This window comes from Aricia agestis, chromosome 16 (assembly GCF_905147365.1).
Source record: "Aricia agestis chromosome 16, ilAriAges1.1, whole genome shotgun sequence".
Classification (NCBI taxonomy): Eukaryota; Metazoa; Arthropoda; class Insecta; order Lepidoptera; family Lycaenidae; genus Aricia; species Aricia agestis.
In genome coordinates, this window is record NC_056421.1 from 2618130 (window position 1) to 2638894 (window position 20765).

The 20765-nt window shown below is 38.0% G+C and overlaps 1 protein-coding gene across 2 annotated transcripts; it reads left to right on the forward strand.

Moving 5' to 3' along the window:
• The first annotated feature begins 1845 nt into the window (after positions 1–1845).
• Positions 1846–18238, forward strand: LOC121734688 (inhibin beta chain). 2 transcript variants are annotated; one of them, XM_042125287.1, is made up of 5 exons: positions 1846–1911; positions 13007–13109; positions 13642–13842; positions 14539–14909; positions 17956–18238. In XM_042125287.1, exons 3-5 carry the CDS (start codon positions 13704–13706, stop codon positions 18100–18102), a joined length of 657 nt encoding a protein of 218 aa, XP_041981221.1. In that variant the 5' UTR covers positions 1846–1911; positions 13007–13109; positions 13642–13703; the 3' UTR covers positions 18103–18238. The 2 variants fall into 2 exon arrangements, with proteins under 2 accessions (XP_041981221.1, XP_041981220.1); XM_042125286.1 differs by having other exon boundaries at positions 13007–13842.
• Positions 18239–20765: the final 2527 nt, after the last annotated feature.

A 20765-nucleotide genomic window follows, 5' to 3' on the forward strand; every position in this document is an offset into this window, starting at 1 on the left:
CACGACCTCCGAGTACCACTAGACCACGGAGGCGTTCTATTTTTTTTATACGTAATTATATTTTTTTATACGTATAGTATAAAAGTATTAAATATATTTCCGTTGTCTGGTAACACAAGTCCTTCAGGTATTTAGCACGGGGCCAGACTGACGTGGTATGAAGCGTCCATAGATATTATTATTATATCATTTGGGCTGGCCGGCTACACGATTTCCGTATTCAGAAATCCGGATGCATCAGTTAATGTATTTTCTGCTGATTCTATATCAGATAATTACTATCGATCACTGCTAGAAAATAAGCGGTCTGTCTGACACTTAAAAACTAACCACTCTAATTTCATACGAGTATAAAAGCATACATATACATGCATGTATATTCAGAGAAATTGATTCCTAGGCAGATGGGGGACCTACTAAATTTGGTCGCGTTACGTCAAACCCGACCGTCAGATCACGACTAAGGGTTGATTCAGACCGCAACGTGACGCGTAGATGCATTTCTAAATTTGTATGGATTTGACAGATTTCAATCGCGTCAGACGTCTTGCAAATCTGTCAAATCCATACTAATTTAGAAATGCATCTACGCGTCACGTTGCGGTCTGAATCAACCCTAACATTGAATTGACATAATCCAACCAATTGACGCAGGTCCATCAACTGCCGCGGTCAATTCAGACCGCAAGGCGACGCGTACGGCGTAGATGCATTTCTAAATTTGTATGGATTTGACAGATTTGTAAGATGTCTCACGCAACTGAAAACTGCCAATTTAGTACATAGGGGTATGAAGATTTTGGCCGATCTACTGTATTGTGTTGTGTTTTGGATAGCTAACATCATTTTTTTTTGTTAGCCTATGCTATCCCACTGCTGGGCAAAGGCCTCCCCCAGGGTCTTCCACTTGTCTCGCTCCGGCGCCACCATTGGCCAGCCCGTCTGGTACGCCACCAGCTCATCACGCCATCTTTTCCTAGGCCGGCCACGGTTGCGTCTTCCATCTTCAGGTACCCACTCTGTCGATATCTTTGCCCAGCGTGCAGCGGTCGGGAAGCATACGGCTAACGTGGCCAGCCCAACTAACATCAATTCAAACAAAAAATAATCTTGGACAAAACCATGTAAAGTGTCACATTTCGAAGATATGAGCTGCCAAAGTTTTACCAATTTAAGATATTGCAACTTTGGCAGCTCAAATCTTCCAAATGTGACACTTTACGCGGTTTTGTCTAAGATTATTTTTTGTTTGTATTGATGTTAGCTATCCATTTTTGAAAAAAAAATACGTGAACGCGGAAAAACACAATGGCGGACAGTTAGTAGGTCGGCCAGGCTCTATACAGGGTGTAACAAAAATAAGTGATAATAATTTAAGGTGTGTACATGTTCCTTGTAGAGAGTTCACTGTGAAAGTAGCAGCGCTGAAATACCGAAAAAAATTTTCACTTTTGTATGGGGAAACTCGTGACGCTCGGGGCCTTGCCCATACAAAAGTAAAAAAAAAATCGTCTTTCAGAGCTGCTACTTTCACAGTGAACTCTCTACAAGGAACAAGTACACACCCTAAAGTATTATCACTTATTTTTGTTACACACTGTATAAAAACCTTCATACCCCTTTAGGAATGCATCTACGTGTCGCGTTGCGGTCTGACTTGACCCTAACATGGAATTGACACAATCCAACCAAATGTCGCAGGTCGTCAATTGGCTAGGAATCAATTTCTTTCATAGTACAAATGCAACCCCTAAATAACCGGGTGTTTAGGGGTTGCATCCATGAATCACCAGCGCCAGGGTATATAAGGCGGGGATTCCCCGGCGACGGCAGTCTCGCGCGAACCACGGGAGAGACCGCCCGCCGCCCGTGTGGACAACTTTTTACGTCGCTCACGACTGGACATAAAAGGTAGGATATTTATTTAAAGGTAGGATTCATTTGGTAGGATAGTGGAATATAAGGTATTAGGATAAATTGTTTGTATTTCGGTGCATTAACTTATAAAATAATTTTTTGGAAATATTTTTTTAAGGAGGAATATTTATTACTCTAATAAAACTGTATAGTATATTTCTTGTCAAAGATCATAGAAATGTTTTAATTTGTAATGCTAAAAAGCAATTGGTAAGGCCTGCAACCTTATTTATCGTTAAGACTTTTAATTTCTCAAATATTATAAGCAATGCAAAATGGTTTAGTAGCACCTTCATCATGGGTATCGCAGATACAATAGATCTTCATTTGTTATGCGGCAGCCAGCTGCCGCTTGGGGATTGATGGGTAAAATAAATATTTTCTAAGTACATTATAAACTGATGAAAAAGTTTTTTCAATTAGTTAAACAGCTGTTTGTGAGTTAGTATATGCAAGTTACTTTTATGCTCGCTATAAAATGAAGATTGTGTTTTTCACAAACATTTTTAGAAAATATCAAAACTGCAACGTTATAATGAACTAATGTTTATTTCATTGTTATGTTAGTTTTTATTTGGTTTTTATGTACAACGAGCTTTTGCCCGCGGCGTCGCTCGCGTTAAGAAGTATTATTATATACAAACTTTCATCGCCTATTTGAACCCCTTCGGGTTGGAATTTATCAAAATAACATCTACCTGCATGCCAAATTTCAGCCCGATGCGTCCAGTGGTTTGGGCTGTGCGTTGATAGATCACTATGTTAATCAGTCAGTCAGTCACCTTTGAGTTTTATATATGTATATAGACTTTTATAATTTGCACCAAAACTACTATCTAAGCATAGGCTTGGCAAATTGTACAACTAAGATGAATAATATACTTTTTGCTACCCATTATTTCTTTGGCTTACTTCGAGCATCCTTATAAAAACATTGAAAAATATTCTTTTAACTTAAATATTTTTGACTTAAACTAAACTGAATTTCTTAAATTAGGTTTTAAAAACAAGTTAATTAATTCTTTATTAAAAATAGGATTGCTAAGAATAATTCTATATTATTAGCCAAGTAGACCAAGCTTCACAAAAACGAAGTTCATCATTAAATATAATTTTTATGTTTGATTAATAAACTACAAATTATAACGTTGGTAAGATTTATAAGGGAAACAATTAATAAATTTTAAATAACTATTGTAACTATCTAACACTTTAGGGCAGCTGCGGTAGGCAATAGGTGGATATTTCGGTAGTGTTGAAAATTTCGGAAAGTTTCCGAAACTTTGGAAAGTTTCAGGAAGTTTACCGGAAAATTTCCGTGAAAACTTCCAAAGTTTCCGAAATTTTGTAAACTTTCAGGAACATTTCCCAATTTTAAAAAAATGGTTTTTCTTCTATAAAATAGTAATTTTTACCGACGAAAACAAATGAGGTACTCAATTCAATACGTAATTTTTTTTTATGTAAGTATGAGTAAGATCAAATCAGGTGATTGACTTTAGAAAGAAGTTTAGCCGTTAATTCGACCCTTAATAGAGACACTTATACTTCAAAAAATGTTATTTTCTGTACTTATTACTATTAGAAAACTATTCTAGTTTTTATTAAAAAAATACAATTTTATATTATGTTTCAAAGAAAAATATACTTAATATAAAAAATCGAAAAGCGTAAAGCAAAGTCAATCCTGAGCAATATATGTTTGAAAATAATGTTATCTTAGATAAATATTTATAATAAAAAGGTCTAAATCATGCGACTGAATAATAAAGTAGACAAATCTGCTTTCATATCACATATTTTATACCTATAGCACAGTATAGCAATATGACATAGGGACTAATATGGCTATACTGTGCCTATAGTATGTTCAATTTAATAAAATCTATAAAAAGTACCTATTTTTAGTGTTAAACGTCACAACTGTCTTTATAAGATAAATGACAGTTTTCAAAACTTCCAAATTTGGAAGTTTTCAGGAAGTTTTCAGGAAATATTCCTTAGAAATGGAAACTTTCCGGGGAATTTTCATCTCTAGGTAATACGTATTAATTAAAATAATATTAAGTGTGTTTTTTCTGGACCTCGTTAAAATTTTTCCACAGTATCCGGACCCCACCTAAAATTGCTTGCCGACCCCTGCTTCAGGGGCTCCCCATTAAATACAGTTCACTGTGAAAGTAGCAGCGCAGAAAGGGCATTTTTTGTGATTTGTATGGGCAAACGTCCGAGCGTCATGAATTTTTCCATACGAAGGAAAAAAAATGTTACTCTTTCGGCGCTGCAACTCTCACAGCGAACTATGTATAGGTAACCCATGCACAACCTGAAGTATTATCACTTAGTTTTGTTACACCTTGTATTATGTAGTCTGTAGATGCATTTTCCAGAAACTGGTGATGATGATGATAGTTAAGTAGCGAAATGCCGTTCATAAATAGTATTAATGAAACAGTACAAGTTGCTTAATTCATTTAATATTATACATAAGTGGGTTACGGCGGCGCCGGCTGTTCCGTTAGACAAATGAGCTTAGGCACCTGATGGTAGCCACTATAGGGTATAAAATATACCATTAAGTCTTATGTCTACAATGAATCAATCATTTAGAAGAAAATTGTTACATTCATAGTCTCACGGATACAGTCAGCTGGGCATATTTAATGATTATTAAATTATTTAATGCAAAATTTTACAAAAATTGTGTAGATTTTTTTAAATGAAATTAGGGGGTAAACGAGCAAACGGGTCACCTGATGGAAAGCAACTTCCGTCGCCCATGGTCTCTCGCAGCATCAGAAGAGCTGCAGCAGGTGCGTTGCCGGCCTTTTATGAGCGAATAGGGTAGGGATGGGAAGGGAAGGGAATAGGGGAGGGTAGGAAAGGAAATAGGGTAGGGGATTGGGCCTCCGGTAAACTCACTCACTCGGTGAAACACAGTGCAAGCGCTGTTTCACGCCGGTTTTCTGTGAGAACGTGGTATTTCTCCGGTCGAGCCGGCCCATTCGTGCCGATGCATGGCTCTCTCACGTCTAAAATATATCAAAATCATGTTTAAATCAATGTTAGATTATCATTTTATCTCTTTAAATACGGTGGTTAGAATTTGTTTTAATAAATAATCGAAATTTCTTGCCCCACACGCGTGAAAATAATTAATATTCTACACGTTTTAAAGCACAACAAATGTGTTTGAAAACGTGTATTAAATTTAATTATTTATCTTAAAACGTGGAAAATATGTCGTCAGATTAATGTCTTATTACCCAACCTAAATTTGGTGTCTCAATTTTGGCAATAAATAGAAGAAAATAAATACCATAAAAATAATTTCAACGGCATTTTTATCGTATGAATGGATGAAAGCATAAGTATGTTGGTATTATACAATATATTGATAGAGGATTGATTTATTCTGGATCAAGATTAATCACATTATCCTCAATAGAAAAATTTTTCCTCATCATAATAGCTAAAAGTATTTCCGTATGCTACTTTTGTAGTTATTTTCAGCTCCATCAGATAATAGTTTTTTTTTAATTATCTGATGGAGCTCCTAATAACTATTAATTGCAGACATTCTTACTCTTATCTTGTGTAATGAAATAGCTAAATATATTATATAATTTAGATTATTTAAAAAATAGATAAGTTCATGGTCAACGAAAGCTCTTTTAAATTTTTTCTAGGACCTTGGTTATGGAGTTATGGTTTCCGATTGTTATAATAATCTCGGCAACAGCCTAGCCAAAAAAGAAGACTTTTAATAAAATCTTATTTCTTCAAAAACTTAGAAACTTAAACTTAGAACTGCTGTCTTCTTAACAAAAAACGTCTTCGTTATTAAAGCAAAATTAAATAGGTAACATGATATATTAAAATTCAAACCGCAACGGAACGCGTTGATGCATTTTTAAATTTGTTATGAATTGACAGATTTGCATGACATCTCACGCAAATGCATCTACGCGTCGCGTTGCGGTCTGAATTGACCCTAATGCTTCAATTAGATTATTTCATAGGTTATGGTCAAATCTCGAGAAATAAGCTACAGAGTCCGACTGATTTGGTCGGGCTCCCTGTATATGCAGGCCTCTATGAGGTTTTCTTACGTTGGCAACAAACTAGTTCATTTACGACGGATCAAAACGATCCATCGAAAACTCATGGCCGCCCTAGGTTAATAAGAAATGCCTTAAAATTTTAAAGTTATTTAAAACATCTGTAAATGGCTTACAAAACAATTCCAAGGACGACCGTTTACCTTAAAACGTGTTGTTTCACATTAAAGTATTAACACAATTCGTTAATTTCATGAATGGAGAAAAAACAGCTAGGTGCGATTCATAATAACGCACGTAAGGTTCCGTATGAAAGCATGTTTAGTCTATGGTAAAATAGTTGTATGGTAAAGCAACAAATATAGGTACTCTTAGCCAGCGACAGAAATCTGGGTGTCGCTAGATCTTGAGTAACAAATAATCACTGAACCTTTAACCTGTCTAGGCAGGCAAAATTGTCGATTTTATAATTCATTTTGATACTTGAAAATAAGCCCCGAATTGTTTCCTTTTTTAAACATAGATAAGTACTACATTATATTTTCGAGGATCCGATTTAGCGGAAACACGATATCTTAAAATTTTCTCGATAGAAAAGAATCACAAAGATGCATCTAATTTTTAAGAATTATTCATTTATTGCCATAACCATTGCATTACACTAAGTTAATATTTTAACACATTGTATAAATCTATACATATAATAAAACTGTAGAAATGACAATTCTGTACATTAAAGATATTAAAAAAATAATAAGCAGGGACTGTCACTACATCGCTATGGAAGCCAAAACTGTGGTTAGTTTTTTGTCTGTCTGTCTGTATGTTTGTTCCAGCATCACACGAAAACTACTGATCCGATTTGAATACGGTTTTCAGAGACATATTTGTCTTCTTACAACTTAACATCGAGTGTATAAATATCCCTCCCCCCACCCCTTTAAGGGGACTACAGAGGGGGTCAGAATTTGTATCAAACTTTGTTGCTGCTGTGCCCCCACCCCCCCCCCCCCCCCTTTCCTCCTGGTAATGTTGCCAAGCAAATACGTGTTGCGACGTTACTACTGAGTTTTAATTCTTCTTCTTTGTACATAATTGTCATTTGTACAGTTTTCTTATATGTATAGATGTGAAAGTGTTTGTTTGTTTGTCCTTTCCTCGCAGCCCAACGAAGCAACCAATCGACTTGATTTTTGGTATAGACTTAGTTGAAAGGATGAAGTGTAACATATAGGCTACTTTTGGTCTTGAATAAACATCATGTTTCCAAAGGAGATTTGCAAGAATATTCGTATTTTACGCGATTTTAGAATTCCACGCAAGCGAAGCCGCGGGCAAAAGCTAGTTAATTATATAATAACATTGAAAACCCCGACCTAGTGGATTTTTTAAATTTTTAAAATGTTATTTATTTATCGAGTTATTAAGAAAAAACTAACTTGGCGATAATTCGGCGTCGTCCTTTTTCACCTGGCATTTCATATGCGACGGGCGACGGGCGTGAGTGTGAGGAGAGAAGGATGATATTTGATTTTTTGCGTTAGTCGCCCTCTTAAGAGGCACCGATATGTTTTTGTTTCATTAATATAATGTTTTGCCTTTTATGTTTTGTGAAACAAAAAGATATACTCAAGCTTTTTTATATTCCTTCTATGCTCATTACTTCTTGCGTATAGCTAGGGGCTATACGGATGGACGAACAGACAGTCAACGGAATATTTTATACACATCTGGCTACGGAACCCTGAAAATGCGACATTTTGTGGGCATTCTTAGGCATGAAACATAAGACCGGTAAAAACGTTAGTGGACATGGCCGCACGCGAGCCCCAGTGTTGAAAGCTAAGCCTAAATGAAATTACTGGATTAGTTAATGTAGATTTTTTAATGAAATAAAGGGGCAAACGAGCAAACGGGTCACCTGATGGAAAGCAACTTCTGTCGCCCATGGACACTCGTAGCATCAGAAGAGCTGCAGGTGCGTTGCCGGCCTTTTAAGGGAGAATAGGGTAATAGGGGAAGGTAGGGATGGGAAGGGAAGGGAAGGGAATAGGGGAGGGTAGGCAAGGAATAGGGTAGGGGATTGGGCCTCCAGTAAACTCACTCACTCGGGAAAACACAGCGCAAGCGCTGTTTCACGCCGGTTTTCTGTGCGAACGTGGTATTTCTCCGGTCAAGCCAGCCCTGTAGATTAGTGGTTAAATCTTAATTAAGGATCATAAGTTTAAAATTCTAAGAAGTGATTCAAAAAGGTTCAAAATAATTTTTTCAAGAACTCGGCAGTCTTTGATTCGCGACTAAGCCACATCTAAAAGTAAAAGTAAAAGCTACAAACTAAACTTTCTTAAAGTTTTTTTTAAGACGCATGTAACTTATTATTGTTCGAAGGTTTCGGAGTTTTCCAAGTCAGATTGACACTTTTCTTATTTGCAAGAAAATAAGTTACCTATTGATTTTCGATAATTCACGACTTAGATCGATCATAACTGTTTTAAAAACTACTCAAATATTTTTTATTCTTAATGGCCATAAGTCATAATATTGAATTATTTTTTGAAAAGATAAATTTTCCATCATTGAATTATTTTTTGAAAAGATAAATTTTCCATCTTTTTTGGTAAACGGTAAGAAATTCGCACGGGGCCACCGTGCGAATTTCTTACGCCGGTACTACTCGCCGGACTATAGTTCCCGAACCGGTGGTAGGCACCATATAGTTTCGACTTTCAGAAAGAATTTTGTTAAAATTGAACTTTGAATAAAAATTATGTGATCAAAAATAATTTTGATTAACAATGTTCTTCATCAGATACTGTGTACTAAGTTACTAACAGCCTTAAATATACAGTCAAGTGTGAGTCTACTTCCCGAGAAAGGGGTTCCGTACAACGCTACTAAAACAACCTCAAACTTATTCTTGACCGCATGCGTCACACTTAAACCTCACAGTAATCGGTGAAAAACCCGGAATAAATAATTACTGACCTTTAAATAACAGGCAGCCCTTTTAAACTAAAATAAACAACATTTATACGAGCCCACACACCGGTTGACTTTCTATATGAGTAAAATCACGATCAGGGTCAGTTCCAAGAATTACGAAGTTACGTAATAAACCGAACTGTATACTTATATTATGATGTATTGTGTGATGCTAAAAATAAATCCATTCTTATTCTTATTCTTAATACGAGTATTTTAATATCTAAAGTAATTTACTATTAGGAGCACTATTATTAGGACCCTTGCACGCTTGTTTTCGAATCCTTAGCCTTGGTTCACACGGCACAATCCTGCGCGTCTTTTTGCAGTACTTATACGTCTTAACATTCGTACATTGATTGTACTGCAACAAATCGTGCAGTACAATCGACGTGTAAATGGTTCTATATATGTCGCAGTCGACTGGTTAAAAAGGCATTCAATCAACCAACTAGGCCTTTGACTGAACAATGCCATTCAATCACACGGCTGTACGTCGTTTAACCAACTTGTTGACTGCAACGTGCAACACTACAGCTAGATGCCGCTTAGCCAACTGGTTAAATGGTAAATTAACTAAAGTGACCATTAGTTTAGTGCTATTATTACACAAGCGTAATGATAACAAGCAGATTAATAACTTATTTTGAACACATTTGCAATAAATACCTTGGTGATGCATTTCATAATCCCGTAATTTCTCCTCGAATATTAGTTTAAATTTTTATTCACTCGTATGTGCCCCCATAGTTTCTGTCTCTTTAATAATACTCGTTACGTATATTTATGAAAAATATCTCAATACAATTACAAAACACCGGTTAGTTGACGCCATATTGTAAACAAAACGCACCTAGTGGTGGTGGTGAGCGTTGAACTAATTTGGCGTTAGAAGAGGTGTAAAAGGCGTTGTTCAGTCAAAGAAATAGTTGTTTGATTGAACGGCTATTTAAACCAGTTGGCTGCGACATATACATTTTATGCGCCACTTAACTGTTAACTGTTTATTCGGTAAGACGTATACTGCAAGAAAACGTGCAGGAAACGTGCAGGAAACGTGCAGGAATGTGCCGTGTGAACGTTACCTAAGCGCCATTGCAGCAAACTGAGATTCGCGGAACAAGAATTGGGCGAAGCACTTACCTCTAATTATAATTTAAACTAACGTCTAACGCACGTATAGTTTGTAAATTGTAATTAATCTTCACAGCAAAAGATAAAATACAAATTAACCAATTCATAACACCACTTGCACTGTTGACTCGCTGTTAATTTACACTAAACTTTACAAGTGTTAAAAATATTAACTAACGTGAGTTAGCCTGCAGGCGAAGTCTCGATATAATTATCTATTTAGTTTAGGCCGTTCAGTTTAAAGCGCCATAAGCCCCAAATTATTCGAAAATGGGACACAAACGCACTCGATATTAATAGTGAATAATTGAATAAACTGTAATGAATTTACTATGGCGCATATTCTCTGAACAAACACTTTAATAATTTTGGCGTTTTAGAACTGATAAATATTGCTTATGCCGAAAGCCATAGTATATAATATGACCTAAGACCACTTAGGTAAATTGAGAGTACTGAGTAATCGGCACTACATAGGTTTTGATATTTAACGGCCTTGGCATCCAAGGGTATCTCTATGAACCTTTACGGTCTTCAAACTTTACAGGCTATGCACACTGCACATCCGAGTTAATAAGGCAAAATATTAATACATTCTTTCAAATCAATGCTAGGCGTTTTAGAGGTGGAGTGTCATATTTATCAAATCAAATCAAACCGCTGAAGCAATTTTGATAGAATTTGGCATAAAGTTAATATACCTAGCGGAAGAGAGCAACAATCTCGAGCTGTCAAACGAAACCGAAATTGGTTTTCATCTGTATGAAAAATATGTGTACGTATACACTTACACAAGCATGATTGAACATGATATCTATGAGATTTAAATTGTCAACGTGCGGCACGTGCCGACTGGACGTCAAAAAAGAGTGCTGCTGTCATGTATCACACGTCTCTTTTTACCACGCAGTGTTACTGATAGTGACATCCTTTTTTGCTCAGGCCTTTGTTTCTCTATTCCGCTTGGTATATTAACTTTATGGAATTTGGCAAGGCGTACATTGAATCCCGGTAAAGGAGATAGGGTGGTAATTTTCATTTTTATTTCTATAACTTTTCATATCAATACGTTATTATAAAGTTAAAGTACTGTTTTTTTAACAACTGCGTTTCTGCGCAACTAAGTTGCTACGCTTTTATTTTTTAATATATTATGTTTCAGGTAAGATGTTTAATCTTACATCAGTAGATATCCCAAAATATTCGTAATTGATTTTAGCCGTATGTCACGCACGATCCTTTAACCAAGCATCTACCCCACGTACTTGGCGACCTGTTTCGAGTTTAAGAGTTATTTCACTCGACGTATTTGTTTATGTATCGGGGCCAACATACACTTGTATTATTGTCATTTCTTTACGACGAGCTCCATGAATATTAGATGTACGAACTGATACAGAATTTCTTATTGCCTTTATTTAGGTCTGCCTTTAATTATTTATCTTACAATCTAGGTCTCCAAACGTCGTAGCGATTGAGTTACAAAAGGATTAAAAGAGTTTTCGAAACTAAGCTTACATGATTTTGATCTACTTCGATTTACTTTATATTTTCAAATCATAAGCAAAGATCAACTCTAACCGCAGAAGCACAGAATAGAAGAGAATAGAAGGGACATTTTTGGGACTATGTAATAAATGTTAGAAAATCTTTATCTTGAAACAAGGTTAACACCAAATAGTAACACATGCAAATTCTCAAGAAAACTTTACAAGCAACCTAGGTGTTTTTCACTAAAAAGCTATAAACTTTCATAACTACCGCAATAACCTATATTAAATAGGTCTTTACAAATCCAGCACCTTTCAATCAGTACTGTATGGTGCGCGAAGGCCACCCCAGGTTAAAATTAGCCATGGCTGAATAATTCACTGCAGCGGATCGAAATGTCGCCATATGCAGTCTTATGTAAGTTATCGATTGTTGGCCTCTTTAATTTTGATTATGTAAACAAATAAAGTAGGTCTCGGCTTTGGACTACCGTATTCTAGAACATTTTGAGACGTGGGAGAGCTAAGCTTCGGCACGAAAAGGCCGGCTCGACCGGAGAAATACCACGGGCACACAGAAATTCGGCGTGACACAGCGCTTGCGCTGTGTTTCGCCAAGTGAGTGAGTTTAACGGAGGCCTAATCCCCTACCCTTTTCCCTTCCCTACCCTCCCATATTTCCTTCCCTACCCCCTCCTACCCTCCCCTATTACCCTATTCCCTCTTAAAAGGCCGGCAACGCACCTGCAGCTTTTCTGATGCTGCGAGTGTCCATGGGCGACGGAAGTTGCTTTCCATCAGGTGACCCGTTTGCTCGTTTGCCCCCTTCTTTCATAAAAAAAATTAAGGATAATATTAAATATTGAAGTATGCGTAATAAAAAATTAAGGGCTCCCATACTGTACATACAGTACTCACAATTTTTCGCCTATTTTTCCTCTATAACGGCACGGAACCCTTCTTGCACGAGTCCGACTCGCACTTAGCCGATTATTATTAAACATACGTGTGACTGAATCTTGAGTTACGCACCTTTAGGACGTTAAAGGCTTCTCAAAGGTCAAGTATTTGATTTCAGGAAATCTATTTCTGTTCAATTGTTTTGGATCTTATCGCCTCAATTGAATTCTCAAATCGTGTCTTTCAAAGACGTTTCGGCCCACGCACTCGAACTTGTGAAACACGGGAAGTGGTACGAAACGAAATGCCCAAATAAAATGAGATAATCTGTAGAGATTGAATCGAGGAACCATTCATTAATATTAAATGGTATTTTTAGCTTATGATACAAGTTATCTTTGATAGCGTGATTCAGAATTGTAACGCTAACTGATCTGTCATAGGATTAACTTTATCATAGCCCTTTCTCAAGTATCTCTTCGAAGACTTGACTATTAACCGCCATTTTTCATTTTGTTACAGATACAACACAACATGCTTCTGAAGAGAGGCCGTGCTCATCATGAGTACGCCGATACATCGTGGGACATCCGACTCTCCGTGGGATGAAAGCGTTAAATCTTGCGTAGCTCAAACTTTATTTACCTAGAATAATGTATAGGGATCCAGCGATGGTTCAGTCGGATTTTCAACTTTTTTTACATTTTAAGTAACATTATCATTAGGCTGTTTTACATTCCCAAGTCGGTGTTCACACGGTACCGCGAACAAGAATCGGGGCCCATATTCAGATGTATTTAAAAACCGAATATCTGCTTTGACCTTGCAAGCGGAGCCTAAAGCCATAGGCGCCAAACGAGTGCACCCGGCCCCTACCCTTCCTTCACGATTTAACCGCCGCTGGTTGAGTAATTTCGCCTTTAGGTAGGACTTTAGGTATATAAGGACTTGAAACCTGACTGGGAGGATAAAAAACCTGATATTTATTGTAATAATTTGAGTTCAACGCGTTGCGTGATGCGTGCTGTTTTGACGAAAGTTTTAACTGCAGCATCGAACCTCTTGAATTTTCCCGCAATGAGGATTTTTATACTCCTGATCAGGCCACCACCACCACCACCAGGATACCATGAGTTTGAAGGTGGATTTTTTCGCAGGAGAGACGCTGAATGGCCAGCGTCTGATCGAGTTCCGGCTGGGCCAGGAGGCGGAGTCGGAGATGTCTGTGGCCGGAGCGGAGCTGATGGTGCGGGCTGAGGCCAGCCCCCGCGCGCGCCGCCTCCGCTATACGCTGTGGGCCTTCACGGTCCGCGGGAACTCCAGCGTCGGGGAGCTTGCCGGCGCCACCGTGGCCGGCGGTATGCTGTCCCTTTCTTACACTTAGAATCTACGTTTGCTGGAGAGAGAAAGCATTAAAAAGACACTGCGCTACAAGGTCAAACTCTCTATACTTCTTTTCTTTAACTCTGAACCATTATTTATAAGAGCGAGAAGAAGCAGAATGCAAGCAGCACCATCAAATGCAATGCCAGGTGCTGTGCCTAGCGCACCTCGGCTGAACATAGCCCGAACGTTAAACAAGCAAGGAGCAAGCTTGGTTTTTATGTGTCACGTTATCTGCGCAACAATTGTTTGAATCGCGGGTATTTTTCATTAAAATACGGAGTAACCAATAAGATATCGCCCTTCATTTATCATTAAAGTAAAATCGATGCCCGGGTAAGGCCAGGGTGACCCCAGTAACGTTCACCCCTGCATTACATACTAAACAACATTTCTCGGAATTCCTAGGACTTATCCACGACCTTAGCTCGAACCGTCTGAACTCTGAATGACTTTTGTAATTGGGGATATTCAATGATATGCGATCAGTTGCTTAGGACAGATCACATTTAATAACGTGCAATCTGAGATGCATTTTCCAATGACCTTTTAAAAAACTTTGTTTATTACACAAGACATTACATTGACGACAGCCGCTCGGGGTGTTGAACTGCCTGTTATAAATTTGTATAGAATTAAGCTCCGGTTACCACTAACGTACCCTCATACAGGAGGTCGCAACGGCGGTCGCGGCTGGCAGCGGCTGGACGTGACGGACGCGGCGCGGCGCTGGGCGGCAAACGGCGCGCACGGCCCGCTGCGGCTGCTGGTCGACTGCAGCGGCTGCGGCGGGCGCGTTCGGCTGCGGCTCGGCGGCGGCGCTGCGGCGCGCCCGCTGCTGCGGCTTCGCGTGCGCCCGCGCCGAGCCCGCTCGCGCCGCGCGCTAGACTGCGACGCGGCAGCATCGGGCAGCTGCTGCCGGCAGACCTACTACGTGAGCTTCCGCGCGCTCGGCTGGGACAGCTGGATCGTGGCGCCCGAGGGCTACTACGCCAACTACTGCCGCGGCGCCTGCGACCCCCTAAACAGCTATCATTCGCAGGTATATTCACATCTCAGGTATAACCATAAAGTTAATATACCTAGCAGAATAGAGCAACAATCTCGAGCTGTCCGGTGAAATTGGTTTCATCTGTGTGAAAAATATGTGTACGTATACACTTACACAAGCATGATTGAACATGATTTCTATGAGATTAAATTGTCAACGTGCGGCGCGTGCCGACTGGACGTCAAAAAAAGAGTGCTGCTGTCATGTATCACACGTCTCTTTTTACCACGCAGTAGTGTTACTGATAGTGACATCCCTCTTGCTCAGGCCTTTGTTTCTCTATTCCGCTAGGTATATTAACTTTATGGGTATAACAGATTCTTTAGCCATTATGTCATCTTATGTTAAGTTCATTAAAATAAACGTATGGAACGCAACACAATATCGATAATACGTGCTTCGCAATCACAGTTTGCCAATCATGCGGCCATGATGGGGGACTTTAGGCTTCGCAGATCGCAAGTGACATGACACAGCAATACTTTTTTGTTTATGAACTTGGCAACGAGTACATGAGTCGATAGCTCGTTTGACAAAAATACTCAATAAACAACATATTTAAATAACTATTGCCCCAATACGAGTAAGACTAGAAGAGCCTGTCTTCAAAGAAAAAGTTGTTCGCTGTTCCAAACAAATCACCAGAAAATCCTAAGCTCTTAATATGAAATGCTTATATTATATTTATATAACATACATAACGATGCTGATCATACAAATCTCGCATTATAAATCTGGAAATTCCGATCGTTTAATAAAAGAGACTCTTACGAAATGCCGGCGCCGCAATGATGAAATACTCAAACCTAAAAACAACATAATGTTACTACCGCGCGCGTTGTGAAGCTTCAAATACGGCCCAATTGGGCCGTCTGTTGTTTAGTCTGCATCGAGCGCAGTCACGAATGTGCCGCGTCTTGTCTTACCTAAATAAATTGAAAATGACGTCGTGCGTGTATCGAAAATGTACCAATTATGACTCGAAAGTAAACAAAACACATGGAATCTCTTACCACATGTCTTGATTGCAATAAATACCTCGATTATTTACATTTTCAATTATTTTTTCGAACAATCTGGAAAAAATCGAATTTTCGTCATAGCTCGTTTTAAAATAGAACTGTCTCTTTTACGTAAATGGTTTTTCGTATCTTTTGTTGCACTCATCTGTCAAATTAGTCAATGTCTGCAATTTTGAATTTGAAAATTGTTCGGAAGAGATTTAAGCCGGAAAATAGTATGGACGTAACATATCTGTATAAGCATTAATCATTGCGGCGCCGTCAAATATGTACGCATCTGCCCACGCAGTCGTGACGTCATATTACCACTATGCCGTCATTTTGGAGAGCCTATATTTCATTCATAGATCGTTCCCTGAATGCTAAAGTAAGCTATGAATGAAACCGTGTCTGCCAATGATGAGTCTTTAAATAGCTATTTGAACCTCCTGAATATTCCTTACTCATGGTTTTACAAGATCTAATAATTATTCCTTAATGCGCGAGAAAAGTTTCGTACATAAGTTATGTTGTAAAAGACATGGTTAATGCAAAAGTGTGTCTATTACCTCTTTACGCTTAAACCACTAAACCAATTATGCAAAAACTTTGTATGGAAATACTTTAGAGTCTCAACTTCTCAAGAAAGAACATAGCATAGTTTTTATCCTCAAAAAAATAGCGTCCCCACGCCGCGAACCTATTTCTGTACAACAAAATTTCGGACAATATCTAGTCTATTATTATAGTTTTGTGCTATTTTGATGATGATGATGATGCCAGCGGGCCGTCTTTTCACCAGCCCCGTGTTATCCAATCAGAAGACTGATTGATATTTCCGTACTGCAGCGCTAATTAAATCATAATTACCTAAAAGCTCTGCACGGTTTAATTTCCGATGAATAAGGCGGGGCCGTTGACGTACTGCACGTAGAGACGTCGCATTCTTTTCAGGGTTCATTCAGATTCCAGTCAACCATTAGAAAGATGTTATGTGAAATATTTCTAGTACGTTAGAGCTATTGTACGGAGTGCAGAAATGAATAGTCTGAAACAGATGTTTTTTATTAGGTTGAATAAATATATATTATGTTAGCTGACTGCGACATTATAAGTTAACAGATTTAACGGATAATAAAATATAGTAAATTATTAAACTTGAATACAAATATTCATACATAATACAATAATATAGAGTAATTTTAGCAAACTAGTACGGTGCATAACTTACTTACCTGGGCACAAATTGTAATTGAACTGATAATATGACTGCCCGAGGCAGATTGTCGTTCTATACGATTAATACTATGATTTAAATGATATTATTGATATCGTCATTTTAATTGCTTCTTAAATTAAAAGGCCATTGAAGCCCTGAATAAATATAATTCAGAATATCAAAGCCAGTCCAGCCTGTCAATCGTCGAGTACCACTTAACCAGTTCACATGCGAGGTCCTCAGCTGATACGTCGACGATCGTATCGCAGCGATCTCCTCTTATCCACACGTCTATATCGGCCTCAGTAGCCGTCTAGCCTATATCTAGCATCTATCGAGTGTGATGCTATCTATAATGCAGTAGAGCTTAAAAATATTTGCTCAATATTTACAAAAAAAATTCGACGACCAGGTTTTTGTACGCCAAAAGCCATCAAGGCGAGAGGCTCATTTTTGTGAACTTTTCTTTTGGTGGACATTTTCACTAACATTTGTTGCTGAATTTTCCTTGTAGGACAGTTTAGTTTTTTTCCGTGAATGTTCAGTTTTAGTCACAATTTGGATTTACAATTAGAGATTATTATAACAAACGTACCAAGTACCTACATAAGATATGTTGCATTGCGTCGATGCTGTTAAGAGTGCATACACATTAAACATCAAGCCACTGTAGAAACACAATGTTATTCAAAATTCTAACAACTTAACATTTAAATAGTTAAAAACAAAACAAGAATAAAGTTGTAAGGGTTCTTGCATACGTTCTCCTGCTAGTACGTGCACGGTGCGACATTTACTGAGTACTTTGTTTGTGCAGATCGTGGAGGCGGCGGCGCTCGGGCGCAGCACGTGCTGCGCGCCCGTGCGCTTCTCCGCGCTGTCGCTCATCTACTTCGGCGACGACGCCAACATCATCAAGCGCGACCTGCCCGAGATGGTGGTCGAGGAGTGTGACTGCCCGTGATGTACATAACCCCCGACCTCCCGCTTACGCCAGATTTATCCATTTATATTTGTTCCGCGAAAGACTATATCCTAGCCTCCGCGTGTGTTTGGACGTTCGCCCGCTGCGGCGTCGCCTGCCGCGCTGCATCGCGCCGCATCGCGCCGCATCGCACCGCACCGCGACGCCGCAGCCGCAGCCGCCGCGCCGCGCGTGCGGAGGCGCCCTAATAATTTAATACGCCGTTTTCTTTCACCCCATTCGGTGATCGCTTGTAATTATTGTAAACTGTATTATAATAATTATTATAATTATAATAAATAATAAATCAACTTTTTCATAATTATTACTAAATCTTTCATTTACCCTGCAATACCAGATGCTTTTTAATCGAAACATCGAGAGTTATCTAATAGAGCTTTTCTATATTTTTATACTTTTCTACATACTATTTGCAAAGCTAGTGTTTACCTAGTCATGTATCCAATATTAGATATTATATAACATGACTAGGCAAACAATGAAGGCGTCATTTTAATGTAGTCGAAAAATGTCTGAAAACGAAATGAAAATAACTGATGCTGCTGGTATGTTACGTATAAGCAAAAAATTGCAAGTATCAGATATTTTACTAAGTTGTGATTAAATTATTCGAAAGTCAACTTCAACTTGTACATATTCAGAACTGGGGCAGTTTACATATTTTAAGTAAATACAAATTAGATAACATACAGCCTTGAGACAGAATAACGACTTAAAACTTTTTGTGCCAAGTTTTTGTAGCATTAAGCTTCGGTTGCCAAAGATCCATACTAATATTATAAATGCGAAAGTGTGTATGTCTGTTACCTCTTCACGCTCAAACCGTTGAACCGATTTTGCTGAAATTTGGTATGGATCATACTTTCAGTCTTGGGAAAGAACATAGGATACTTTTATCCCAAAAAAATGTACGGTTCCCGCGCGATAAACTAGTTTTGGCGCAACAGAGTTGTGGGCGTCATTTAGTATAGTATATTATACAAAAATCGACCAAGTGCGAGTTGGACTCGCGCACGAAGGGTTCCGTACCATTATAGAGCAAAATTAGATCAAAAATTGTGTTTTTTTGTATGGGAGCCCCCCTAAATTTTTTATTTTATTTTAATATTGTTATTAGCTCTATACAGATTACCGGTACGGAACCCTTCGTGCGTGAGTCCGACTCGCACTTTGCCGATTTTTTATTTTGGGATTTGTATGAACGAGCGCCCCCGCATCATGAATTTTTACTCTTTCAGCGCTGATACCTTCACAGCGAACTCTACAGGTTGTTAGGGTGAACACCGTTATCCTTAAAACAATCAAATGAGCCCGTCAAAATGAATAACTTTTTTCTATGAGAACAATGCTGGGAACTTTAAAAAAATGCCGTCTTCATACCCATACAAATTGCCCGGATCGGCCTGTATACAGGGGGTAACAAAAATAAGTGATAATACTTTAGGGTGTGTACGTGTTCCTTGTAGAGAGTTCACTGTGAAAGTAGCAGCGCTGAAAGACCAAAAATATTTTTCACTTTTGTATGGGGAAACTCGTAACGCTCGAGCCCTTGCCCATACAAAAGTGAAAAATTTTTTCGTCTTTCAGCGCTGCTACTTTCACAGTGAACTCTTTACCAGGAACACGTACACACCCTAAAGTATTATCACTTATTTTTGTTACACACTGTATAGGCCACCCATACACACCTATTATCACGTTATCACTAAGTTGTGTTACACCCCGTATACGTCTGTAAAAGTTCTGACCAGCCTTGCATATTTTCTGAGCAAAGCGTTTTGTAATTTTATTTTGATGAAAATACATCGTAAACATATTATCTAAGCTTTATTAATTCTACGGCCTTCAAAAACTTTAAATATTTAGCCATAACTATTTGAGTTCACTATCAGACAAGTTTTATGGCGAATACCAATTGAACATCCAACTTAGTCTGTTTGAAATGTTTACATGTGGGTACAGTGAGCTATGGAATGCATTATCATATTTTTCCCATGAATTTTCCCGACCCTGCTGACATGCTGCTGACTAAGATGTGCTGAGTAAAGTCATGTAAGTATTGCAGTAGAGATGATCCTAATAGATGTTCTGAAATAGTAAGCCCAATAAACTTATGATTAGAAAAATTAAAACGTATTGTAACTAATTAACTGATTTAATAAAATGATTTTCAAATTCTTTATTTAGCACACAATAATTTTGACATTGACAAGACAAAAAATTTCGGGAGCTTTAGGAATGATAAATCTTTGTTTAGAAGAAATTATTTACTTGTATAATTTATATACTTAGTTAAATTTTGAAATATTTAGGACTGGTACAGTGCAGGTCAAAATATATTATGAACCATTTCACGTTTTTAGACGAAAACTCTAAAAATCTTTTTGGTCCTAGTTAACTATTTCAAGCTGGAAAAATCTTTAATTGATTTCAGTAAATGTAAGTAGTTTATTTAAATTACACTTATTGCGGTATTGCCGCATTCAGAAGCGAATATAAATTACTTACTAAAGTATTAATAAATAAAGATTTTGACATGAGCCATTATGATCTGTCAAAGTCTTCATTAACTTGAAGATTAATCATAATTAAATGTCACTGAGTGCGGCAGTAAGTGCCGTCGTGAGTACATAATAATAATA

Excerpts from the sequence above, each read along its gene's own strand:
- LOC121734688 (XM_042125286.1), top strand. The coding sequence starts at position 13,614 with ATGAGTTTGAAGGTGGATTTTTTCGCAGGAGAGACGCTGAATGGCCAG. Across the intron at positions 13,843-14,538 it reads CGGCGCCACCGTGGCCGGCG|GAGGTCGCAACGGCGGTCGC; the intron begins GTATGCTGTCCC and ends ACCCTCATACAG. Across the intron at positions 14,910-17,955 it reads TAAACAGCTATCATTCGCAG|ATCGTGGAGGCGGCGGCGCT; the intron begins GTATATTCACAT and ends TTGTTTGTGCAG.